The following is a 27,110-nucleotide window of genomic DNA, read 5'->3' as shown; positions in this document are numbered from 1 at the left end:
AGAGTGGGAGAGACCGAGAGCTGCCTATGAGCTAGCTGTCTGCACAGCCACTCACCCTAGCGAAGAATCTCCAGGTGTTGCTGGACTGCAGTCGCCATTGGACATGCTGGCTGAGCCCAAGAGTATCTAGAGGGCCACAGGTTCCCCGTCCCTACTCTAGTGCAAAGAAGGGGGGTCAACCTTTTCAAAATCCCCAGAATGCAGACTTGATGAACAGTGGGGCTAATATATTTAACGCACATGATTCCCCCACCAAAGAACCCCAGGAACTGTTAAGGGTGTTGGGAATTGTAGCTCTGTGGTGGGCAAACTATAGTTCCCAGTGATCTTTTGGGGAAGCCATGTACTTTAAACGCATGGGGCATATGCAGCCCGTGTGTCTGTGATCTCCTCTAGAAAGCAGCTCTGTAGTTAATAGTAAGGTAGCAATGCCTCCTTTTGTGACATAAGCCATTTTGGCTGTGTCCCTTCCCCTCAGTAACAACCTCCCCTGGACATATTTTCATAGGACTTTATTTGAAAGGTAGATTCCAGTAAAAATCCATGCATTTTGTTGTTGTTATGACAGACAGACTGTTGTTTTTATTTTTATTGGTTTTTTCCCCTTCCTCTTGCTTTATTCACCAGTAAGTAGCACAATCAAGTGGATTTTGCCCCTCTGGAAAAAAAAAGTTCTTGTATTTTTGTCTTTTTTTTAATATGAAACCCACTTTTATACAGAAAAAAATTAGAACAGGTGAGGCTTTTCCACTGAAAGGTTTTCTTTCTCATTGCACATTTTAAAACGTACACTTTTCCTCTCAAATTTTAAATTGTTCATCCTCTCACATTACCACAAAAAAGGAAAAAAAAGCCCACCTCCTTACACAATTCTAAGCGGCCCCCCCCCTCCAAAAAAAACTATACACTTTCATTTAAACAAATGAGGGGGGGAAATACTACTTCTTAAAAGGCAGGAAGAAACAGTAAAGAGACAATCACAGTTTCTAACTGTTTTTCAGACATGGCTTTCCCATAAGATTAGCTACTGAAAGACGAGAGTGTAGTAGTCTCTGACAAACCTCTTACCAAGCAGTATTTCTATTACCCAAGCACTTAATTGTTTTGAAGTTTTAACATATTCTCTTTGACAATAAGGCTAAATCAAACCGTGCTGTATTCAGGGATCCTTGAATTCTTCATAGGTTGACCCTTAATTCTTCAGTCGGAGAATTTCAAACCAAAATTCTTGACCTGAATTTTATGTCAGCTGGTTTATCAGCCAGACAGTAAGCATGTTTGATCAGAACGAAGTCCTACTGCTTCTCATTGTGCTTACCTTCCTGCTAAGTGCGATTAAGGTGGCAATAGTCTGCACCACCCTTTCCAAAGTCATTTTGGTTTGGTTATACAATTTGGTTAGAGTTTCATTTTAACATATATATTTTTATATATTTGCCGAATGCGAGACATTCTGTTCCATAGTTTTATTCTCATTTATGGAGAAAGAGAAGTGGAAGGCGGGTGGCCTGTCTTGTCATTTTTTACATTTAGCTTTTGATTTCTGCCTTCCCTTCCCCTTTCCCTCCTCCTTCCTCATTAATGGTGAAATATATCCATTTTGTTAACATCTATTTATTGTAACTCTTCCCTGAGTCCATGTTTTAGGGTCGCTATAAAAATAAATAGTGTGGTTCTGATCTGACACCCCTGCTGCCAGTGCTGCCAGGATAGGCCTTAATTAACCTGGCACTGTGGAAGAAGAAGAAGAAGAGTTTGTATTTGATATCCCGCCTTTCACTCCCTTTAAGGAGTCTCAAAGCGGCTAACATTCTCCTTTCCCTTCCTCCCCCACAACAAACACTCTGTGAGGTGAGTGGGGCTGAGAGACTTCAGAGAAGTGTGACTGGCCCAAGGTCACCCAGCAGCTGCATGTGGAGGAGCGGAGACGCGAACCCGGTTCCCCAGATTACGAGACTACCGCTCTTAACCACTACACCACACAGTCTCCCCTTCTGCTCTTGCTGCAGATGCAGGATATGTGAGTCCAACCCCCAAGAAAAGCAGTCAGTAAAACTAGTTTCTGGGAGATTATGTTTTCTAAGGAGATGGAAAGGGGTATACATTATACATTGGGCCACTTGGAATCTTGCGGCACCCGGTCAAAAAGGAAATCCATCTGGATCGGCAGTGAGGATCTGCAGACCCGTTTCTGCATGCAGAAGGGGAGTAAAGTCGAGCATGGTTCAGGATCAGGAAACCAGGATTGTAAAACCGATTGCTTGCCAGTTGGCACAAGTTCCGCTGGGGAAATAGTAATCCCACTGTTGTTTAAGAAAACAAAACAACCAACGTAAATCAACCAAGTCCTAAGAAACTTCACAATCATTTTGTTCGTCTTCTCATATATATGTGTGGTTTTTTTGTTGTTTATATCTATCTATATCTATCTATTTATATATTTATAATACATGTAAAAATTCTCCCTAGGATGTTGAATTGGGGGTGGGGGGTAGGTAGGGATGAGCAGAAGTATAATCCATTTCTATTTTTTACTTCTTGTTTCATTTTAAAAGTTCTTCTTCCCAATATCGAAAAGAAGATTTAAAAAGGGGGATCTATCTATCTATCTATTAAATGGACGAGACAAACAAATAAAGTCAATAATGACTGGTTGATTATCATTTCAATGGGCAAGGGGTGCCTGTGTAAATAGCAGGGACCCTCTCCTCCCCAGAGACCTCTTCATCTCAGGAAGAGCTATGGCTCAGTGTTAGAGATGGGCTGGAAACTGAAAAAGGCTTCAGCCATACATGGACTAGAAGGAGATTGAAGCAAAGCCTAGTGGATTAGAAATACTTCTAAAAGCCACCAGGGGGCAGTCGGTCCTTTTGGATTTTAAAACACCTTCCCCGCCCTTAAAAAAAAAATATTCTGGCACTGTGTTTTGGCACAAACTTTTTTGTCAGCCCTTAATTAAGCTGCAGTGAAGGAGAAGAGAGGGTTCCCTTATACCCGCTGAGGAACAAAACACCCTCTTGAGCCACACTGCAGCCCCAAATTTGGCACAGTACGCTGTGGAAGCCATCTTGTAAGAGGCTTACGAGCGGAGGAGCCAGGGTCTTCAAAACATATACACGCACACGGACGTCCCTTTCAGATTCTGAATCTGGCCGCCCATTAGAGATCTTAACCAAGTAGGCAAGGAAAACTATCCTCCTTCCTCAAGCACCTCTGAGACACAACAGCATCCCCTCTTCATCCCAATGTGGGGTGGGGAAAAGTAGTCCATCTAGGTTATCCTTGAGGTGCCTGTTTTGAAAGGACAATGGTGTTTGGTTTAAGTGTCTCTTAAGCTGTAGGAATGGCTGATCCCTGTCACTTCATTCATGAAAGCCCCCGGGTGAACATACTCCTCTGCTACTTTGCCCTCCCCCAAGGTGTGAGGTGTGAATTTGGGTTCTATTGGCGGGTTAGAAAAAAGGAAAGCAATGCGAGTTCATGGATGGATGAGGGAAGGGAGGGAGGGGAGGAAATGCATGGATGGATTGTTTTCTCGCTTTGCAACTTTCTGACTCTCCCAACCTACTCTCTGAGCTGTGTCTTCTCTTCATCTTTCCTCCTCCCTATGCCCCCTCCTCCCTTAACTCCATCCCTACACTGGCGTTGTCTTCCTGTTGAGTGTGTTGGTGTTGGAGGAGGTGTCTTTGCCCAGGGTGCCAGTCGCCCCCGCTACACCAGGCCCAGTCACTGTGACGGTGACACCAGGGTCCTTGGGGAAGGTGTTGTGCAGCTGCAAGAACCCACCGCCACTGCCAGTTGCGCCCGACGCAGCCGCGCCCGTCGATGCCGTTTCGCTGGCACCGCCGTAGAGCGAGCTGACGTTGGCTTTGGAAGGGTCCCTCGATAGTGTGTACATGGAGATGTCAGTGGAAGGGAAGCCTTTGAGGCCCACTGGCGAGGTTTCTCGAGACTGCGATGGCTCGGTGGAGCGGGAGCTGGAGCGTGACCGGCGGCGGTATCGGAAACGGTAGCTGGGCAGGCGCAAGATGGCCGACGACGAGGAAGATGGGTTTTTCAGTAGCTCCGTGCGGCTCTTGCAATGGGCTTCCCGGTTCTTCTCGATGTATATGTTGACGGCCAGGACTCCAATCATCTCGGCCAGGATGAAGGAAAGGCCACCAAAATAAAAGGACCAGCCGTAGGAGTAGTAGCTCTTCTTCTCGTCGTCGCGTTTTGTGCCAGGGTCTCCGGCATTGGCTGAGATGTAGACGATGACACCGATGATGTTACTGAGGCCTGAGGAGTTGTGGAAATAAAGAACAGTGAAATGAGGGAGGCTGTGGGGTGGGCAGGTAGAGAAGGCAGATGACTCACTGCATATGGATATGGGTTAGAGAAAGATGAAAGCGGGAGGGAAAATGGTGGCAGTGAATGGATACGTCAGGAGTTGTCAAGGCTCGAACTGGGAGCTCCTGGCTCCGTACACAGCTGCCCTATATGTTGAGACGCTGAGACACTGTAGCTGCACTGCCCTAAATCCGCCTCTGGTAGGATAAGCAGGAAGAGAAAGGAAAGATGAGGGAATGGGTAAGAAGGTTGAGGTAAATAGTTGTGAAGTTGTAGATGCATGCATGAAGTGATAAAGGAAGGGTGATAGATTGGCAGAGAAATAAGCTGTGTACACATATCCAGTTTAAAACACAGCTAGGTTGTTCTTTTCGCCAATTCAAATTGAAACTGGTTTGGGGGGGGAATGCACTGAAATGTAGCATTTCATAAGAAATGGAAGAATTGATACAGATTGTGGCTTACATCATGTGTATACCTCTTCCCAAAGCAGTGTTGAGAACACCTGGATGCAAAGCAAATGGGAGTGTATACACAGCTATAGACTGGGGGATAAAGTTTTTGGTGGATCTCTGTCTGTCTGTCTGTCTGTCTCTCTCTCTCTCTGTTGTGTGTGTGAACTGACCACTGAATAGACACACACATGGAACTACACTAGAGAACCAGAGAGGGATTGTTTACCCCCACTCACCTGCAGCAACAAATAGAATGCCGGCACCTAGGATGATGTTGCGCTTGGACTTGTAGACACGGCTGGCAGCCACGCAGAACCCTCCCAGCAATAGCAAGATTGCACTTAGAATGGGGAAGATGCTTGAGGCTCGTACCACACCTGTGGGGAGGGGAAGGTAGGTTGGAGGAGATTACAATGCAGGAAATAATATATGTCTGAGAGCAGAGCTCTCTCCACAGAGAGAACTAGTCTCTCAGGGTGTGTTCTGAACCAGCCTTCCTCATCCTGACATGCTGGTTTTCTATGCATACAGGATTTCTTCAGAAAAAAATCTAGAGGGAAAGAAGTATTTGATGGTGCAGTCTGTACCTTCACTCTGAAATGGTGGAATCCAGCAAGGTCAACGCTACAAGATTCTGCCGATAGTTTGTTTTACGTAAGTAATGCCTAAATCAATCCACAGCCTCTCTAGAGCCAACTTCATTTACCTGCCTGGTTTTATTGGTTGTAACACAGCATTGATGACTTGTGGCTACTGAGCTATGACACACCCTGTGTGCCTGTGTGTGGGCTGGAGAAGCTGTTGGAAACTGATGTGGGAAATGTTTCCTGTCGAAAGGTTAAAGATGTTGTTCGTATTAATTATCTCCCCCACAACACTTTGGAAGGAGAGGTTGAAATTTTTGTAATTCACCTTGGACCAGTGCCTTGCCACAGTAATGGACTGGATGAGAGCCAGTAAACTGAAACTCAATCCGAATAAGACAAAGGCACTGTTAGTGGGTGGCTTCCTAGACTGGATGGATGGGAGACCGCCTGACCTTGAGGGGGTTACATTCCCTTTTAAGGAGCAAATATGTAGCTTTGGAGTGCTCCTGGATCCATTACTGTCATTGCCAGGTGGCCTTGGTGGTGTGGAGTGCCTTTGTCTGGTGGCCCGATTACGTTCCTGTCTGGACAGTGGTAGACTAACTTCTGTGGCCTACGCTCTGGTAACCTCTAGGTTGAATTACTGCAGTGTTATACAAAGGGCTGCCTCCGAAGGTGGTTTGGAAACTTCAGCTAGTGCAAAATTCAACAACCAGGTTGCTCACCAGAACAAGACAATTTGAACATATAACACTGATCTTGGATCGGCTGCACTTGCTGACAGTTTTTGGTTCCATTCTTCAGGACCTCAATACCTGAAGGACCACCTCTCCTCATACCAGCACTGACCCGGACCCTGCACCTGTCATCCAAGGCCCTCCTCTATGTCCTCCCTCCCCAAAATGTTTGGAGGGTGGCAACATGAGAAAGGGCCTTTTCTGTGGTGGCTCTCCATCTGTGGAATGCTCTCCCCAGAGAGGCTCACCTGGCACCACCATTACATGTCTTTAGGCATCAGGCAAAAACATTTATTTTTACCCAGGCCTCTGGCCATTAAAAATCTACTGCCTGTTAAATGGGGGGGGGGCTGTTATTATGATTGTTTTATTATTACGCTATGTATTATGTTGTTATTATTATGCTGCATAAATTATGTTCTTAATGTTGTACACCACCCTGGGATCTTTGGATAAAGGGTGGTATATAACTTGAATATAAATAAATAGGCTTGAGCCACCTCTTAGAGTTGCACATAGAACACTTGACTGTCCAATCACATTCCCTGAATCCATTCCCCACACTTCTTCCCTCCTGGCGTTCCCTTAGCATGTGGCCATTTTTAATAAATCATCCTGTCCCACAAAGAAAAGCAACAATCAAACCCCACTGGAACCAGACCTTGCATACCTGCCAACATTTCACAAGTGAAAATGTAAAGGGCACGCTTGTAACACTCTGATTCTCATAGAAAGATTTACCGCCTCACAACTCTGAGCCCCTTTATTATATGTTGATGAAGGCTCTACTCCACCTCCTGTGTTCTGCATTTATTTTAAAGTCAGACCTCTTAAACTGCAGCATGAGAAGGGGCAGGCTGTGCACTACATGGTGCCTCAGTGGTCATGCACAGACATATGTTTGCAGATACTCTAGTTGTTCTTATTTGCCATAGGTCATCCCTGATTTTTTGATTTTTTGATTTTTTGATTTTTGTACTCATCCCTCACAAATCACAATCTTTTCTTTCCTTCCGTCCTTTTTCTTTATTTTCCCTTTTGGCCTCTTGGGGATGTCTTGTTGGTTTCTGAGAGTGTGAGAACTGTCAGCCTTTGGAATTCGGCTCTCTTCCTGGAATCTCTAGAGGTTTCATGTCAGAGTGAACAGTGAATACATCTTGTTGCTTTTCAATGCATGTTCATGCATGCAAGGGTACGATGCAGTGTACAGCCAGCTGTTCCACACACTGCAGCTGCTGAGGTATATTTTGAAATGTTGGTAACTTATTGTTATGACAATTATTATTATTTTTCATTCAATTCTGTTTCAATTGTTTGTACATCACATACTTTAAAAAAAAATCCCTAGCTTTAACCAAGTGAGCAAGCAGTCTCCCAGCTATTAAATCTGTGTTAAGGGGCAGGCAAGTAAATGATTCAAGTAAGCAAGTCAATGACCAGGGCTTTCAGCAATGTTGTAATGGGAGGGAGGGTGGCTCAGACAGCTATCCCTGGTATGAGAGCTGGGGTGTAATAAGCATGTCCCTATTTTTGTCTGTGAAAATTGTTGGGAGAGTATGTGCTTGCGTGCTAGAGACAAAATGTATCTTACCCCTCACTCAGATATTTAAATGTCATGGGGGCCTCAGGAGGGAGACGAACCTTAATGAACAACAATATTAGTATATTTCACACATACTTTAGGCATCCTCAAAAGCTAGATCAGGGATAAAATAAGGGCCCCACTCAGCAGAATTAGTGGGGAATCCCAAATACAGAAGGGCTGGCATACCACATTGGCCTGGTTCACACATAATGCTAAGCCGCAGTCTATTTAACTATGTTTTGTTAAACCATGGCTTAGCATTATGTTTAAACAGTGTCACAGTGACTGAACAATGTGGGGGGTTTTGGGCCATGGTTTCACTGGTGGAGGAAGGCGGGTGCGGGAGGTGCGGTGCGCACCGGATGTCAGCCGTGAGGGTGGTTGATATCGCTGGGCCAACCCCACCCCATGCTCGCTTTGCGGGCAGCGCCCCTGGACGCTCGCCGCGCAGATGGCTAGCAACACTCCTCCAGACGCTCACCATGCAGGCGGCTAGCGCCCCCCCCATGCTCGCTGGGCGGACGGCTAGCCCCGCCCCTGTGCTGCTCTGGGTGCCGGGGCAGCTAGCTCCGCCCCTGCACAGTTTGTAGCCATGGTTTGTGGTTGGTATACAAACCCTGCTTTGTTTTAACTGTGACACTTTTCCATGGTTTGTTTGGCCCCTCCTCTCCAGATGCTCACCAAACTACCAGGCCAGAGTAATTGGAAAACAAACCAAATTTGGGGGGAACAAGCCATGGTTTGTTTGACCATCTTTGGGACAAATTGTGGATAACTCATGGTTTGTTAAACAAGCCACAGCTTAGTGTTATGTGAACCAGGTCCCTGTGAAGTAATACACCTATACAGAGAGGCAGGGCGTAAGTCCAAAGTCTAAAATTACCTAACCGCAGCACTGGAATAGGTGCAGCAGTTTAACAGCGATAAGGTCCAGAAAAAAGAAGGTACTGCCTCTGATTAAGAGAGACAGGGAGCAGCATATGAGAATTTTTTTCAGAGTAGAAGAGTAGATTTACTTATGCGCAAGTGACTCCATCCTAACTCATGTCAAATCAGAATGGATTTTCAGAGGGACAACCAAGAGAACTCTCTTGCCGCCAGGGCTAATGTCAGTTCCAAAATGTGAGCTTCTGTGTCTCAGCTGTTACAGGCACTGGAAAGAAGGAAGGCAAATCTGTCTTGCATTGTTTTTAGTTAAAGGGGAATGTGAAATGGCTGCTCCTCTTTCCCTTTGAAAAATATCAGGATATTATTTTAAAATATGTATCTATTTATTTATTTTAAATCATCTTTAGGCACAGGCCTGATGGAGCTGTTTAAGGGAAAGGTGAGGACTTCTGAGAAGAAGGAACTGTTAAGAGCACCTGGCAGAAAAGATTGCCATTCATAAATTCTTGGCTAATCTTTAACTGAAAAGACGAGAGTAAAAAGTAGTAAAACTATTAAGATGACATTGGCTTGCAGATAGAGAAGTGCCTCCAAAATTTCTTTGGTCATGAAGAACACCCATGTTGGGCAATAAGGCTTTGCCTTTGAGCACCCAATCCTAGAAAGGTACATGGGATATTTGTACCCATCACTGGCCTGAAGGCTCTTTCTCCCCCACCTCCCTCTCACCACTGCAAGAGACTTGCTGTTCAGGTTAGTGTTTAAAGGTAAAGGTAAAGGGACCCCTGACCATTAGGTCCAGTCGTGGCCGACTCTGGGGTTGCGGCGCTCATCTTGCTTTATTGGCCGAGGGAGCCGGCATACAGCTTCTGGGTCATGTGGCCAGCATGACTAAGACGCTTCTGGCGAACCAGAGCAGTGCACGGAAACACCGTTTACCTTCCCGCCAGAGCGGTACCTATTTATCTACTTGCACTTTGACGTGCTTTCAAACTGCTAGCTTGGCAGGAGCAGGGACCGAACAATCGGAGCTCACCCCATCACGGGGATTCGAACCGCTGACCTTCTGATCGGCAAGTCCTAGGCTCTGTGGTTTAACCCACAGCGCCACCCGCGTCCCTGGTAGGTTAGTGTTTAGGGGTGACATTATTCTGGACAACTATCTGCACCAACTTTTGTCATCCCCAAAAGGGTACCATAAGTGTGCTGTTTGAACCAAAGCTTTCATGAACTGAACTAGCCTTGCTAGCCGGCTTTTGGCCAGAGGAGGTGAGATACAGGAGGTCTCTGAATAAGATCTTCCATATGTGTTTTCTTGTTGTTGTTGTTGTTATTATTATTGTTGTTGTGGTGGTGGTGGTTATTACATAAATTTATTACCTGCCCTTCACCAGCAGGTCCCATAGTGGGTTACAACAATATAGAATTCAGAATTAAAAACAGGTAAAACAGAATACAAGAATAGGATGGGCCTTGAAAACATACACCTCAGGTATCAAAGGCACTATTTGGTGTCAAAGGTACAATTTGGATTAGGACCTGAGGTCAGTTTTGTGTCTCTAGCAGTGGCCAATGAGATGCCCCTGGAAATCTCATCCGGATGGAGGCTGTAACCTGCTTTGGGATGGAACTATTCCCCGCCCCCTGGCTGCTGCCGCTGCCTGAAAAATAAAATTCACAGCCTGAAAGTACTCCTAAATCCATTTGGATGTCGGTCACCAGAAACTCTTTTCACCTGTTTGGCTGGTTTGCAAGCTGTGTCCCTACTGAGAGGAGGTGGATCTGGCCTCAGTTTCCCATGCACTAGTTACATACAGACTGGCCTGTTCCATTGTTCTCTACAGGAGAACAATGCATCTTGGAATTGGTATAAAACCCAGTTGCCAGGATGCTTGGTAGGAGCAATGCAGTTGAATCATATGCAACTTAATGTGACCTCAAACGCAGTGGTTTCCAATCAGTGTTCAAGGATCAGTTTAAAGTGCTGATTAATAGCTTGGTCTCAGAACATTTAGGGCCTTAAAGATTATCTTTATATTTGCCCATATGAACCTGTCTAGGCTTAGATCAGCAAGGGAGACTTTGCTCGCTGGCGCACCATTAGAAATTATTTGATTGGTGGGTACCACGGACAAAGCCTTCTCAGCAGCACCACCACTGTTGTGGCATTCTCTCACAGGGAAGGTCTAACAAGCTCCTTCCCTTCCCACTTTTAGACAGTGCTTGAATATGATTGACAGCACTGCGTTTTGCTGGTTTTGAATGCTCCCATGTTTTTCTATTTTTGTGCTCTACTTGATTTCTAATATTGTATGTTATTGTTATAATTATTTTTCTTTGAATATAAGTCACTTTGGAAAGTTGGTTTGGCAAAAGGGGTATAAATTAATTAAATAAAAATAAATAGACAGATAAATAAACAGAAACAAGGAGATAACTATCTATGGCCACATGTTCCAAGCGCCTGGTAATACGAGCTGTATTGCTTCTGAATATGGAGGATGCAGTTAGCTGTCATGGTTAATACCATTCCCCCATGAATGTCTAATCCTTTTACATGAATGACCTCCCGAGGGCTAATGTTACTTATATGCAGCACACAGGCATTTCTCTCTCTCTCTCTCTCTCTCTCTCTCTCTCTCTCATCTCCTTCTGACCAGGCAGTTTGCATTTAAATTTACCTACATAAGTGAATCAAGGCAGCACCCCACCCTTTCCTTAAGGAAGTTTCATGAAAAAATTTAAATGATATTCAGGGGAGGGAAGAATACTTTCTTTTTTGCAGTTGCTTTTGCAAATTCGAGGCAATTAAATCACTGCAGAGCCCTAATTTGGCTGGAGCCTCTACCCCAGAGAGTAGTCAGCGTAATGTTGATTCCAGCCCTGCATTTGGTATTTACCTGGCAGGGGTGGGGTGGGGGATGCTAGAAGCCACTCAGCAGAACTGATGGGGAAATCCTTGGCATTTCTGACACAGCTGCATCTACTCTGCCGCTGCCTCTTTATAACTTGTCAGTAATCCCCAGCATGAAGAACTCCTTCTCTGCAACATGGCAGACTCAAAGGAATCCATAGCACTGAGAAGCAACTCCATCCCTTTTGCAGTGAAGTAACTCCCCCCCCCCCCCGGAAACCACAAGATTTGATGCAACCCCCCCCCCTTTGATACGTAGGAGTTGCTGTCCATCTCCAGCTAAATCTTGAGGGCGGCTTCTGTATCTCAGCCCCAGCAACCTCTGACACTGAGATTCAGTGGTATTCAAACTCTGTTTCCCCTGGTAACGGAGAACAGTAGAGACACATTACTGCCGAGGCCAAGGCAGGGGAATGAATAAGCCCCCTATTTATACGTACGTAGGAGGTATTCCGCGCTGTCGTGATCGTAGTCTGTGTCCTCTGGAAAATGGTTGATTTTCACGCACACCCCTCGCTTTAGCCCTAGAGCAGAGGGAGACAGAGATGACCAGCATTCAAAGCAGTTCTGTGAACGCGGCTTGAGCTCAGAGCTGCGTTTTGAGGCATCTTCTGGTAATTGGCTCCAACTTCGTTGGGTTTTCCGTGACACAAAATGTTCCCTACCAAATCCCAAGCTCTTACAAAATCTCAGCGCAGTCTGCCAAGCCCCATTTCTCAAGGCAGGCCCGGCCACTATAAAGCGCTACCTCATAGGAACATAAGAAACTGCCTTCTACTGAGTCAGACAACAAATCCATCTAGCTTGGTATTGTATATGCTGGTCAGGGTTTCAGACCACAGTTTTTCTTAGTCCTATTTGGAGATGCCAGGAATTGAACCCAGGACTTTCTGAGTGTAAGGCCGATGCACCACTGAGATATTGCCCTTCCCAAGAAGCCACCTAGAGCACCTAGGGGCACTGGGGACCTTCTTCAGGCCTAGAGGGGTAGGTTACCACAGTCGCCAACATTGCTCTGGTAGTCCCCCAGTAAGCTGAGTTATGACTGGCTAGTTGTAAGACCTATACCAGGCTTCCTCAACCTCGGCCGTCCAGATGTTTTTGGCCTACAACTCCCATGATCCCTAGCTAGCAGGACCAGTGGTCAGGGATGATGGGAATTCTAGTCTCAAAACATCTGGTGGGCTGAGGTTGAGGAAGCCTGACCTATACGGTGGTTGCCAGCTCATTCGGGGAAAATGTCTAAACTTTAATGCACAGGGCAAGTCTCCACTTCATTCTCAAGATGTGATGGTCAGGGTCTTGGGTGGATTTAAGAAGGGATGCATACTTTCACAGGTGACAATTCTATCAATGGCTAACTAGCCACAATGACTAAATAAAATAGTCATATTTATGTGTGCCATTCACTACAGGGTAAAGGTAGGGACGGTTATTATCTTGTGTTCTGCTTTTGGGCTTTTCTGAGCTGTCTTCTTGGTTGCTATGGGAAGCAGGATTCTGGATTAGATGGTTCTGTGATCCATCAGGACCCTTCTGGTGTCAGTCTTCACCAGACCTGGTGGTCTCCATATGTTTTGGGCCACAACACCCATCGCTCCTCCACTGACTCTGCCTGTTCTCCTTTCTACACCAGGCCTTGTTGTCCTGTGCTGCTGAGGCATTCAGTCAGATAGAAGCAGGTCTATCACTATGATGTCACATTTAAATGGCACTGAATTTAGTGCTATGTTTCTCTTAACAATCTCACAGTGCCCATTCCCCATGGAAAAGGCAAAAGCAGGCAGCATGGTTGCACCAGCAGGAGTTTGGATGTTTGTCTCTTTTTAATTTAATTTTTCAAATGTTTGTGCTTTAGTGCAAAAAAAGAAAAGCAAAAAAGGAATGAACATTAAAAAAAAAAAACCAGAAGAAGGCGAATGACAGCCTGTTTAAAAAATAACAAGGGAAGGGAGAGACTGCGTTGCAAGTAGGGATAAAAGAAAAAATTCAATTTTGTTTCTGTTTTGCCGAGAAACTACCCAGTGAACCAAAAGACAATTACTCTTTGAAATGTACATTTCTCTGAATTTTGCAATGCTGTTCCACACAACATGCACAAAAAGCATATATGGCAAACAAAAAATGCATTATATTAGGGGGAAATAGCTTGTACCAATATGTGTATTAGACAAAAATGCATCCAAAAATAAGTATTTTAGGAGAAATGTGCAAAATGAAGCTGACAGGTTTTTTCCACGAGGATTAAAAAATATATTCAGGTTGATGCAGAAAATTAAGATTGTAAATTTAAGATTGTAAAAATGAAAAACAGAGAGAATCAAAATTGGACAGTTTCATCCATCCTTAGCTGCTGGCCATGTAATGATGGAAGCGTAGGAAGGCAATGCAGGAAAAATCTTGCTAATGAGCAGCTTGATGAGGAAAAGGACGGGGGCTGAAATTAGTCTCCCTCTCTGGAGCTGATAATCTGCATCATTTCAACCTTTCTGAAAGGTCTCTGGAATTCAGGTACAAGTGGTAGGTAGTGACAGTGTAATGAAGGAATGCAGGGGCAAGTCATGCAGAGCTGAGGGGCTTCACCAACTCTGTCATCATGTGCATCGCAGATTGTAGGCCATGCCAGGTGGGTCCCAAGTGGATCTGGTGAGCTGGAAGGGACCCTGAGGATAATCTAGTCCAGGCATGGGCAAACTCGGCCCTCCAGATATTTTAGGACTACAACTCCCATCATCCTTGACCACTGGTCCTGTTAGGTAGGGATGATGGGAGCTGTAGTCCCAAAACATCTGGAGGGCTGAGTTTGCCTATGCCTGATCTATGCCTGCATATTCAATTCAGGAATATGCAGCTGCCCCACATGGGGATGGAACCTGCAACCTCAGTATATCAACACCATGCTCTAATCCACTGAGCTATCAATGATTCTGTTTAGGGTCAGAGATATCACCACAAGCTGTGACTCTATAAAACCAGAGCACCAACAAGGGATTTCCTCTCAGTACGAACAGGGCTTCAGAGGCTTGTTTAGGGCCACAGCAGGAGAGGGAAACAGCTAGCATGGAAGGACCCTAATTTTGCTCTGTGGGGTGTGGCAGCATGAGCAGGAGGAAGAGGGCAGGGGGCGCAAGCACCTGCAGACCTCTGAGCGTTTAAAGGCTTTCTTTTTCTAGGCGAGAACCTGGGATCTTTGACTGCGCCTTGTGTGGGCAACATGGCAGCCTGTTTACTGTTATGTGGGTAGAGTGAGGAATTCTAGAGCAAGGAGAGAGCTTCATAACAGAAACAATATGTACTTGATTGCTGTTGGTGTCCTGCCCACTGTGACAGGCAAGATTGTGGTGGGTTTATAGACTGCAAGGGCCGCATGGGGGAGGAGAGATGGGGCAGGTTTTCCCCCTCACTGCACTTGTATCTCCAAGGACAATGCTTGGGTTTTCTTTTGTAAGATGGCATGCTTTCCCAGTTACATAGGAGAAAGCAAAGGGGCACACTCCAGATTAGGGACTAACCCTGCTCCCTGCCTCTGGTGACCCCACCCATTAAGAATCAAGCCTACTCCTCGCTCTATTGCTCCATTGTGTATTCTGTTTCTTGGGCACAAGTGTGGCTGAATGGTGGGACAGTGGGATGCAATGTTGGTGACTGGCTTTTAGAATATATCTATATAGACAGATTCTTTCATTGCTGCTCCAGCTGCCTTCCTCTCATCCTGTCTCATCAACTGAATCTCTCAGTCAACAGCTGCTAGGCCATACTATTGGATATTGGGTTGCTGCCAAGCTTGCAGCTTAAGTTTGGAATTGTCACCCTTTGTTTTAATTGTGTTTTACAGAGAATCCAGATATTATTGCCAGCTTGTTGCATTCCGGTGTTTTCTTCAGAACCGATTTGTATTATTTTTATTCATCTATGCAATAAAACTGCTGCGTCAGCCTGTCTGGTGTGGAGCAGGAAACCATTAAACTTTTCTGAGCTACTGTGCCTTTAGTTAGAAGCCTCTGTCTTGTGGCTTCTGCCTCTTAATTGCTTCCCATTCAGCATGGCTGGTGAATTGCCCTGTAATTAGCCAGCTTCTATTCCCTGTAAATGCCGAGGGATGGGGGGGGTTGATTACTGGTATCCTCTCATATTTTCTTCCTCTTTTCTTATTGTGAAATAACTTTATTTTACAATATGGAAGACAAAATAATGAGGGAAATTAGTAATCAAACCCTCCCACCCCACAGGGTAGGAACTCACTAATTAAGAGCAATTAAGAGGATTCATAGTTAATACTGCTGACACATTACATAGGAAGCAACTAGAGGTAGAAGCTGCAAGGAGAATCATAGAATCGTAGAAGAGTTGGAAGGTACCCTTAGGGTCATCTAGTCCAACCCCCTGCGATGCAGGAAGCTTCCAAGTAAAGTTGCAGGGGGCGTCTGCTGAATCAAGCTTACATAACATTTTGCAACCATATTAGCCATGAGCAGAACCACCACCTGAATTTTCTTTCATGCTAAGTGGGGGAAAGCAGTGTCTCAGCAGTACTAAACAGCCCTTGTGTGTAGATACCTTTCATTTTTAATCAGCACTGAATTACAAAGATTTATGCTTTAGGACCTAGGCCCAATACTTTTCTCGCAAGTTCTTTCCACTAGTTTCATTTCCTCTTCTTCCAGCCTTTTCTCATGCTAGATGAATCGTACACTAAGGGCTTCTCCCTGGTTGCATCTTTGTTATTATTTGTTCCAGCTTGGCGTACTGTCCTACAATTCTCCTGCCTCCCTCTCCTTATTTTCCAGTGTTTTTCCCCTAAACTTGCTTCCCAGAGAGGGTGTTCAGGTTCCTGGCCAGTGGCCGCCCCTGAATCCTATCCCAGAACTTTATTGAATGGATTAACAACATTTGGACTGGGCCCCTCACCTTCTAAGCAGCATATCCTCCAGAGGCCTGAATGGGTGAGCCCTCCAGGATCTTTCTTGTCTTTCTGGGGGGTTTCCTCAGTAGATATGTTGGTGGTATTGCAGATGAAGGCACGGGCATAGAGCCAGTAATCTGTGCCAATGGCGATGATCATGAGGCCAAAGGCTGCAAAGGCCCCCACAGTGGTGAGCAGAATCTGGACACCTTTCTCACACCAGACCATCCTCTCCTCATTCCAGCGTTTAAGTGACTCCAGCTTGGCGGCAAGAAAGAAAACTGGGAGTGGTGAAGAAAAATAGTGGTGGTGATGCTTTCAAGGAAGCAGGTGATGAGTGCCTTGTCTATTGTGGTCGGCTTCCTCTTCCAGTGGGCAGAATCTAAAAGCACAAGAACTTTTGGAAAATGGTACCAGGAGAATATTGTCTTTCACCAAGTTCAATGTGTAGAAGAAACCGGGATATAAGATGGGCTGGGAAGGTTGTCCTACAACTGTTGCAAAACCCTAGGGAATCCTGTGAAGAACACAAGCAGAGCTCCTTCTGAATTGCTTCTGACTATTAGATTCTCTTGGAAGTGCTCTCTTCAGATGTTCTGTAGAATATCTAGTTGGACTTCAAGATAAGTTTTCAGAGAAGGTGCGATAATTTTTGGAGAATAGCTGGGAATTTTATGGATGGTTTCCGAGGAAATTCTGGAGATCCGTCAGACAAGTTCTCTGGAGGCCACAGTCAGAAGATGAAGGCTTGGGTAGCAGTTGGAAATAGCCAGGGGAGGATAACTGAAGAGTTTCTGGATCACTGTTGTGCAAATCCTGAAGAGCAGGTAGAAAAACTTCTGGGAGGCTTCATCTGGATTGCATCTAGATGCCTATTGGTGGAGTACTGGAAGGCTACTATGGAATATCTAGGTACCTACTGGAGATTTTCTGGAAACTTGCAAGAGCCTTTCTGGAGGTGTACTAAATTACAACTGGAGAGCTACTAGAGATTTCTGGGGGGAAATCTGGATCGCCTCTAGGTTCTTCTTCTTCTTCTTGGACTTTCAAATATATTTTGTGGTCAAATTCTGTTTCTTCTTAATATGCAGCTTCAGCAAGTTTCAGGGAAGCCTAGAAATGTTTCCCGTTTCTTTATGCCAAGTTTACTTGACTTCCTTTTTTTAAATGTGCTTGTCCTCTGTTTCTTCCTTTCGGGTTTCTCTGAGTTTGGGAGACTTTGAGTTTCAGCTTCTGCTCTTCAGTTTGAGGCACACGTTGGTTTATGTGGATCGCTTGATCTCTCTGACTCAACTTGACATGGAGCCAACTAGCTGTGTGACTTAATGATTTCTGGGCAAAGGGAAGGAAATGAAGAGAGACAGAAAAAAAGAAGGAATTAAGTAAAGACATGCAGAGGGGGAAAGTTTTTAGCCCAATCCCTGATACCTTGATGTTCATTGCAGGTATTCTGGTCCTCAGATAAACTATTTATTTTATAAATTATTATTCATTAAATAAATCAATAGTTCATCTAGTGATCTGCACTCCTATCCTTATTGCTAGTGGACTTGGTGGTTTACAAGAACAAAACCAGCAACAACTGCAGAAGCAGGAGAAATTGAGTGTGAAAATAATGTAGGCACCTGTAAGCAGTAAAAGGCAATGAAAGGGCCTCAGCTATTAGTCAAAGCTATTAAAGGCATTTGATAACAAGACATTATTAATTTAAACAACACAGTTTAAAAGTATATAGTTTGATGAGGTGGTGCTTAAAATGATTCAAAACCAAATTTCCCAGCTCTGCGTCCCTCCTTTACAAACATGTACTTTCCCTCAGCACCATAGGCTAGTTGCCCTCGGATGGGTTCCTCTCAGACTTGTATTTTACTTTCTTTCAAGATTTGTGATCATCCAGGGGTGGAGGAAAGGGGGCGTGGGGGGGCGGCGGCCGCCCTGGGTGTCACCACTGAGGGGGGTGACAAAATGCTGGGCAGCACTCACTGCGGGGGCTGCAGCGTGCCCAAGCTACGTGTCTCTCTTGGGAGTGATGTGGTGGCTTGGGCGCCTGCAGGCTCTGTGCTGCCCCAAACAGTCCGCCGGCTGCCTCCCCCTCAGCTGTAGGGCGGCTGAGTGGGAGGAGGCAGACAGACTCCCCAGAGGCCCCGCGGAGCATCCTACCCTGGCTCACCCTGCCCCACGCGTGACTGGCTCCATCCCTGGGCGCAGGGCATGCGCGCTGCCCCAGGTGCCCAGTCGGCTTGCTCCGTCATCCCCATAATCAGGATTTTTCTGTGCCTCGTATAGAATCTTCTGTGAAAGGAAGATGCACTATCACCATGGCTGCGTAGACACATGCATTTAAAGCACACACACACACACCAAGAATAGTGTGAACTGCAAGTTACCCCTCACAGAGCTATAATTCCCAGCACCCTCAAGAAAGTACAGTTCCCAGGATTATATGCAGGTGGGGGCATGTGCTTTAACTGTGTGGTATATTCGCAGCCCATATCTAATTTGGTCCACAGAGACCAGGTGAAGAGGCAGACTTCCTTCTGGGTGGTTCCATATCTCAGAGGTGGATTTAGGGGAGTGTGTTCAGTTTGCCTGAGCTGGGTGCCAGGCCCAGAGGGGGCCGCAGGGTCCCCTGCGACAGTGACTTACAACAGAAGGCAAGAGGCTGGGGAGGAACTGAATTTTGGCTTTGCACAAGACGTTGCTGAAATCTGAAAGCCCAAACTCCACCACAGGATTTCTAATTGCAAATTGGCGTGTGTGTGTGTCACATGAATAACTGCTTCCCTCATACTGCATATACATCTGTTTGTGGGAAATATGCCCACAGCCACACTGATTTTTATGGGGATATATGCAGATTAGTTTGAGAGATGGCTTAAACATGCAAACTCCTTTTCAGGCTTTAAGCCAAGAAACATAAAGCAACACTAAAAGGGTGCTTCTCTGTCTAGCATGTGCATAATGAAGATCCTTCACCACCGAATACGCAGGACTACCAATTAGAGTCCTTTCTATCAATTGCAGGTTGGCCAATTGCAAGGGAACATAATTATATTTTTCCAGCTATGTTTATGCAGTGCATACCCAAGCCACTATTTGTCAATGGAATAAAACAAAAAAATATGTAACACATCAGGTGGGACCATTTATTTCTTCACTTGCTGGGTAACCAGACACAAGAGACTGCCTCTGATCATGTGCCGAATTCGCAACCATTGAATTGTCATAGCAAGCCCCTATGAATCAGAAGGGGCAGGGATTGGATTTCAGAGAAGAGGTCTGTGGCTTCTGCAGAAATTTAAGCTTATTTTAACTTTAAGTACTTAGTACATGTCTACACCACAGGTGTGAACTGGTTTCACAGTCATTCCCTTTCTGCAAGCCTGGATCTTAGGAGTCTGCGAGATCTCAAACAGAATACTCTGCCCTGTCGCCAAACTAAAATTCCCAGGATCCTTTGGGGGAAGCCATGAATGTTAAGCAGGGATAGAATTGATACAAATTTGAAGCGGACCCGTATCCTTGTTAGTTTTGTATGAAGATTGCTGTTCCACTGTGCCTCTTCAACACATTGCACCCTTCGAGACTATTGCTGTTTTCAGGAGGGAATCAGTCAACATACTAACCAATTCAGGTTGCAGCATGAAAGATGACTTGGTGCTCCTGTGAAACAAATCTGCTTCCCCCAAAACCACATTTTTTTGCAATAAAGAAAACGACTGCACTGGAAAGTGTGGGATAACATTTGCTTGATGCAATAACATCTAAACTCTATGCAGACAAACCAGAATGAATGCTCAATAAATAGCAAATGTCATCTGACGTCCCCATCAACTTTGTACAAATAGATCAAGGTGCGTGCTCAATAAACAGATTGTCTGGAAGCGAATATTGTGTGAGGATACACCATGCAGGTTTTAAACAAAACTTGGCTTATTTTCTTAATTCCTTTACAGCAGAGCACCCAGGCTTTCTCTTTCATCTTTCCTTCTTTCTTCAGTTTATTCCCACACCCGCCTCCACACCCTCAGTATCCTGGAAGGCCCAGTTAACAAAGTTTAAGGGGATGACTAAAAAGCAGTTGTTGGCGAGAACTTGGGCACTGGGTGGTAAGTGATCATCTGGCTCCACCTGTAATGATACAGAAGGTATCGGCAAATTTGCAAATAGGCCACACATTTATGAAGCTGAAGTACTAAACAGATGAGATCTAAGGTCTTGCAAGCCGACTGTACAGAAGTGGCCTAAGGCTACACACCATATATGTAAAGCATATTCTTCTCCTACAAAGAATCCTGGCATCTATAATTTTCTAAGGGTGCTGGGGATTGTAGCTCTGTGAGGTTCCCATGATTATTTCGGGGAAATCGTGTACTTTAACTGTATGGAATTCAGAATTTACCAAAAGAGAAGAGTGATCCCAAACATAGAATATGAGGCATCTTGTTTTAGCTTTTGCGCAGATTTAGTAACGTTGCAACCAAACAGAAAAGGGGAAAGCAATATATTCCACCCTTGTATACCTTGCAGTTCTTACTTTGGGTTCTTCCTCAAAAAAGCCCAAATCCCAACCACTGTGGAGTTTTGCCCAGACCCATCAAAATTTCACAAGTAGCAATGGGAACACATTTAAATCTGAAATGCCTTGAGCAGTGCTATTTTTTCCTGGGGGGGACGCAGGGGTACGCATACCCCTAAACGTTTTGTGAATCTTAAGTTTGGCCTCATTGAGGGGCAGTATTTCAATATGAGTAGGGAAATGAGAATACGCCTAAACATTTTTTAAAGAAAAGAAGCACTGGCCTTGTGTATATTTTAACAGCAGACAGAAAAGTGAAGAGAGAGCCTCCCCCAGGATGCATACACATAATACCTTATCAGTATTGTTATATATTTATTTATATCCCAACTTTTCCCCTCAAGGTGGCTTACAGATAAAACAAGAGCAGCTAAAAACATGGGGGGGGGGGTTTTAAAAAACCAATTATATTTGCACACCACCCGTATCTCTGAGCAGTGTGAGATTCCAGGGGTTCCAAGCGCTTAGCCAGGGTTCGAACTTCTCGGAATGAGGGACAGCAGAGACAGCAGTGTCTTTAGGATATGTTATTTATCCTATAACAGAACTGCAATTCCCAGCACCCACTACAAACTACAGTTCCTAGGGTTCTTTTGTGAGGGTGGGAATGAGTTCTGTATATGATTTAAAGGTATGCTGCGTACACAGTGCCAGACAAATGCTGAGTTTAGCCAACCTAGTTTTTCATTTGAATTACACATTTGCAAGATTTGAGCACCAAAATACAGTAAGTGTCACTTATCAAATCAGCGCCCAGGTGTGTTTTTCTTTGCTTTGCTGTTTTTGGCCTCCTATAAATACTAATTTTGGCTGGCAGAGACGTAACCTAATATTGGGGTCATCTTGTACCTGGTTTGACAGCCTTATTGATTTGCTGGGTGCTCCTTTCCATTGCAGAGAATCCGGGATTCTTATTCTCCAGATTTCCCACATCTACATCTCTTTATCACACCCTGTCTCTCACCCAGTCCCAAAATATTCCACCCCCATCCCAGACATTCAGAAGACTGCAAGATATAGTTCCCAAGTGAAGATGGATGATAACAGCACCAGGGAAACAGACTGATTGGGAATGTGAGCGTCAGTGTTCTCTACCCCAGTAGCAGTCGGGTGTACATGGTTAGAAATAAACTACTGTACAGTAGAATAAAAGGGACGCGGGTGGCGCTGTGGGTTAAACCACAGAGCCTAGGACGTGCCGATCGGAAGGTTGGCGGTTCGAATCCCCGCGATGGGGTGAGCTCCCGTTACTCGGTCCCTGCTCCTGCCAACCTAGCAGTTCGAAAGCACGTCAAAGTGCAAGCAGATAAATAGGTACCGCTCCAGAGGGAAGGTAAATGGCGTTTCCGTGCGCTGCTCTGGTTCACCAGAAGTGGCTTAGTCATGCTGGCCACATGACCTGGAAGCTATACGCCGGCTCCCTCGGCCAATAAAGCGAGATGAGCGCCGCAACCCCAGAGTCGGTCACGACTGGACCTAATGGTCAGGGGTCCCTTTACCTTTACTTACAGTAGAATAAGAATAATAAAAGAGAATAATAAACAGACAAACAAACAAACAACAACAATAATAAACTGGTTACACAATCCTGCACATGTCTGCTTAGAAGTAAGCCCCATTGAATTCACTGGGACATGGTGTTTCCAGATAACCTGTTTATTGAGCATTCATCCTGATTTGTCTGCAGGGAGACAGAAGATGTTGGCTACTTAATGAGCATTCATTCAGATATTTTTTTGGGGGGGAATGGAGTTGGATGACGAGTCAAAGCAAAGGTTATCTCACCTTTTCCACTGTATTTCCCGATCACCTTCCTTACTGCAAAAAGCCCGATCTTTGGGGAAGGGGGTTTGTTGCACAAGATCTCGCAATCAGCAATAATCATGCTACCTGGATTTGCCGGTACATGGTTGAATCCCACCTGGAAATAGGGATAAGTCTGGAAGTGCCTTTATTTTCAAGTAAGTGAAATTGGATCCTGGTCTTATATAAGAACCTAAGGTGGGCCTGCTGAATCAGGCCAGTGGCTCATCTTGTCCAGCATCCTGTACTCACAGCGGCTGACCAGATGGGAAACCTGCAAGCTGGACTCAAGCGTAACCGCAACTCTGCCTACCTGTGATTCCTAGCAACTGGTATTCAGAGGCAGCAGACCTCTGGCAGAGGTGGTGGGACATGGCTGTCGGAGCTTGAAAGCCTCTTTTGCTCTCTGTGCCTTATTCCTTTCCTAAAAATTCTGGAAGCCTTGACTGCCTCCACTAGCCAATATTTTCTGAAAACTACACCAAGCTCGCTACAGCCCTGACGGAGAGAACCCAGGCGTCCTCCTGTCTCGAAGGACCTCTCCTGCTGTTTGAGTCTATGGTTCTCTGCTGCACAACTGTTGAATCCTAAGATTGGTAGCTTATAGCCCCCAAGCCAACAGTGCTTATTCTCTTGCTAGAGTGCCCTTGATGGGTGGGAAGCAATCTATCCTAACAGTATCCATGGATACCATTTATAAAATATTGGTGAGAGCTTTAACTCCACCCCCCCCGCCACTAGCTGCCTTGAGGCCTAGAGATAGATAGGCAATGCCATCTTCAGTGACCTTGGAGCCAAATTTGTAAAATAAGGAGTGTGCTTTACCATGGTAGATAACTGAAACATGGAAAGGCTTCAGGAATGGTCTGGTTAATTTTTCACAGCTATGATAGCTGGCTGGGTAAATAGATCTTTTTTTTTTCTTTCCTTTTCCAGATTGTGCTGAATATTGATACCTGTACTGTTTCTGGTGAGTTTTTACTTTATAACTAGTGTGTTCAAGATGCTTTTTCTTTGCCATCTTTTGTCTCACTTGCCTGATAGCATCTGCTTGACACTATATGACCTGACCGATATGGTCAAACCCATCTGAATTTCCGTTTTTTTTGGGGGGGGGGGTTGCTTTTGTTCAGTTCTTTCAGCTGTCTCATCATGCGACTCATTCAGCCATTTTGTTTGCTAGGTAAGAACTTTGCTTGAGAAAGCTAAAGAAAAATAAAGAAAGAAAAATTTGCATCTGGTTTAGAGAGCCTTGGACGCAGGAGGAATTTGATGGGCAGATGGCTCATTTGGGGATGAATGAATGAATGAATGAATGAGTATATGTCTGGGTGTAGGTAGTTAGGTGAATGAATAGATGGAGGAGGGAAAGTGAGGTAGGTCGACTGGCTGGTGAGGGTTTATGAATGGATGGAGTGCAGGTTTTGGAATGGCTGGATAGACACAGGGAGATGAATGGATACTACCAGGAGAGACACTAGGGGTGCTAATGGAGAGAGGGGTAGAATGTTTTAATTCATAGGATGTTATGTTTAAATATCAACTGGTTAACTAGTAGATGGGTTGGTAGAATATGTTTATGGTGAAAGATGGTTGAGTTAAGAGTTGAACAAGATAGAGAAAGACTTGACCTTATTATCATAATAGGAGCCTAAGTAAAAGCCATCAGTTTTCTGTATCCTTTTCATTGATGGAGGTTTCTCTTGTACCATCTGCCCAGCCATCATTAATAATAATAATAATAATAATAATAATAATAATAATAATAGCAGCAGTAGTATGTAATATATAATCTGCTTTACTTAGGCTGCTTACAATGGCCCCATATCCCCATATAATACAGCGGAATCATAGTAAAGCACAATATCAGAGTAAAACAAATACTGTAACTACAGCGGGAATTGAGAAACTGAACTAGGGTTTCAAAACAACCACCCCCAAGACCTCTGATAAGCAAATGCAACGCAGTTCTCCTTATTCAAGATGATGCTCTAAACGCCTTTCTCAGGCAAAAGGTCTTGCACATTACCCCCCCCCGCCCCAGCTCTTCTCTGTTTCTTTCTGCCCAGAGTCAACTGTATCAGGAGGTTCAAAATCTCTAGTCAAAAGCCACTTCCAACTGCCACTTTGAAGACTATGCAAGCTCAGAAATGCTGAGGACTGAGACCCATATTATACAGCTGTTTCTGAATCCAAGGCCCTCTAGACTGGACAATCAAGCACCCAGATAGACTCTAGAAGTACTGGTAGGTAGGTTTCTTTACCTGCTAGTTGCAGCTCCCCTCTCACATAGCACCCTGGAGACTCCCCCCCACCCCCGCCATCTTAACCTAATGTAAATCTGTATAACCCTTTCTTTCCAAGAGAACCCAGGAGTTCTGCCTTTCAGCATTGGAACACTCCCTGTTCTAAGCCACAGGACTTGACTTCCTTTATGCAGAACCCAGGAGTCCCAGGAAGGAAAGGCAGGAAGGGCTCCCCACGTCCCACTATCAAAACCCCTCTCCTTCTTTTACAGGGACTTCGATGCTTTGCATTTTCAGAGGTTGTCCGTCCCCGTCCCCCCGTCCCCCAATATTCTGATGATTCTTCTAACAAGAAAATCTCTCTTGTCAGTGGCAAATGGCCAGATGGGAGATGGATCTGAACCCTGGAAAGCCAGACAAACATTGGCATTTTGTTGGGGTGTGCGTAGCCCCCCCCCTTTGCAGAATAAGGCCTTAACCTTTGCAGCCAAACTCTTGGAAAGGTGGTCTGCGGTGATGATACCTTTCCCCCCATCTTCTTATTAAAGGCATGGCTGGTTCGAAGCCTCAATGCAAAATGCCGGGAAGAGCTGGCACCTGAGTGGCAGCGCCGTGCACAGTTCAACCTAACACTGACATGGGCATCTCTTCCTTTGCTTGATTTCCTCCAAGCCCTCCCTGCTGAATTCCCCATTCATTCAACAGCTGCTCCCAATCGGCAGTTCTTTTCAGTAAGGCCAAAAAACCCCAGCATCGCTGGAAATTTCAACCAGCCTCCCCTCGTCCGCCCCCCCCCCCCCAGTATTCTCAAGCCATGCTGCCATTCCCAACATGTGTATGTTTTTTTTCCTTGTCTCCCAAAACAGGGGGAAGGGGGGGAGTGTAAGAAAATAAAAGAGGGGGGAAATGCAATGCAAAAACCTGGCTGGTATACAATTCAAACCCACCTTCAGTGTCTTATTTCCCCCTCTTGCACATGCAAGCCTGTGTGTGCAAGCAGTAAACGTGGAGGGAAATTCACCAAAAGAAAGAAATCCACAGGAGAGGGACACAAAAGTATGGTGCCAAGGGAAATTTATTCCAGTAGATCTGTTGCATATATGCTTTAGCAAAGGCAGTCCGGAGGTGGACATCACCTGAAGCGAAGAGGGAAAAGGCAGTGCCTGGGAGGACCAGAAATTCATTCTGGCAACTGGGGAGTTGTGGATTTATTCCTTGGTGCATGAGAGAGAATCATGACACAGTTGTAAAATCCTTCTCTTGTAAATCACAGGCATATTCCACCACCACCACCCCCAGCTCCTGAATGTCTTGCACGTATATCTTTTGCAGAACAAGGGGGGAATATTGAGAGAGACAGACAGACAGACGAGAAAGAGGGGGAGAGAGAGAGAGAGAGAGAGAGAGAGAGAGAGAGAGAGAGAGAGAGAGATAGCAGGCTTACCTTGCAAAAAAAGGGGGGTCTGTTTTCCAAAGGTGTCACACGCTGGGGGTGGTGAGAGACGGCTTCTCTTTTTGTCCCCCCACCTAGCAGTGGGTTGTTGGTGGCACCAGCCAGAGAAGATTCTGCGAAATGGCGTTTTATATCGAGGGGTATTTTGCTGTATAGGAGAGAGATGCTAGCATGCTGTTATTATGTCATTGGGAGAAACCATTGGACGAAGGAAAAAAAGAAGCAGCAAGCGAAAGAGGCTGGTTAAAGGAACGGAGAGGCATATGGGGTTGGGATGTGTGTATGTAGGGGAGGGGAGGATGGGGGGGCTGTGTGATGCCAGAGCGTTGTTAGGCATTGTGTGTTTGTGTGTGTGTTTCTGCATTGGGCCACCACGCATACCAGAACGGATTGCTTACTGTGTGTTGTGTGGATGGATCACTTGAGCATTGTTGTGAGCTGCAGTGTGTGTGTGTGTGTGTGTGTGTGTGTGTGTGTGTGTGTGTGATGAGCAAACAGTGGGACTTGGGGTGGTGTCACACAAGTGTTGTTGTGAGCGTTGTTGTTGTTGTTGTTGTTGTGCATATGCATCCTTCTTTTCTGTGCTGCAAACCCTCCCTACACAGTATATTTGGAGCTATAACGTGACAAG

General features: G+C 45.3%; 1 protein-coding gene and 1 long non-coding RNA gene across 4 annotated transcripts in view; one reads left to right on the top strand and one right to left on the bottom strand.

Annotated features, from left to right (window-relative positions):
• Nucleotides 1–27,110, top strand: part of LOC308461314 — a 72,908-nt gene that overhangs the window by 33,659 nt on the left and 12,139 nt on the right. For both annotated transcript variants that reach the window (XR_013978870.1, XR_013978871.1), the window contains exon 3: nt 23,717–23,750. This is a non-coding gene — a long non-coding RNA (uncharacterized lncRNA). The remainder of the gene's footprint in view (nt 1–23,716; nt 23,751–27,110) is intronic.
• On the bottom strand, nt 496–26,902 carry CACNG8 (calcium voltage-gated channel auxiliary subunit gamma 8). 2 transcript variants are annotated; one of them, XM_080978099.1, is made up of 5 exons: nt 26,471–26,902; nt 16,404–17,730; nt 11,936–12,019; nt 5,021–5,161; nt 496–4,278 (listed from the first exon to the last, which is right to left on the bottom strand). In XM_080978099.1, the coding sequence occupies exons 2-5, from the start codon at nt 16,624–16,626 to the stop codon at nt 3,635–3,637; spliced, it is 1,092 nt and encodes a 363-aa protein (XP_080834225.1). In that variant the 5' UTR covers nt 16,627–17,730; nt 26,471–26,902; the 3' UTR covers nt 496–3,634. The 2 variants fall into 2 exon arrangements, with proteins under 2 accessions (XP_080834225.1, XP_080834226.1); XM_080978100.1 differs by lacking the exon at nt 26,471–26,902 and adding an exon at nt 18,569–18,637.

The sequence above is a fragment of the Podarcis pityusensis genome, assembly GCF_964106645.2.
Source record: "Podarcis pityusensis genome assembly, chromosome: 13".
Classification (NCBI taxonomy): domain Eukaryota; kingdom Metazoa; phylum Chordata; class Lepidosauria; order Squamata; family Lacertidae; genus Podarcis; species Podarcis pityusensis.
The sequence above is the reverse complement of the archived record's forward strand: the minus strand, read 5'-3'. Positions and strand labels throughout refer to the sequence as shown.

Excerpts from the sequence above, each read along its gene's own strand:
- CACNG8 (XM_080978099.1), bottom strand. The coding sequence starts at position 16,626 with ATGGTCTGGTGTGAGAAAGGTGTCCAGATTCTGCTCACCACTGTGGGG. Across the intron at positions 5,162-11,935 it reads CAGCGCGGAATACCTCCTAC|GTGTGGTACGAGCCTCAAGC; the intron begins GTACGTATAAAT and ends CCCTCCCCACAG. Across the intron at positions 4,279-5,020 it reads CATTCTATTTGTTGCTGCAG|GCCTCAGTAACATCATCGGT; the intron begins GTGAGTGGGGGT and ends ACAACTCCTCAG.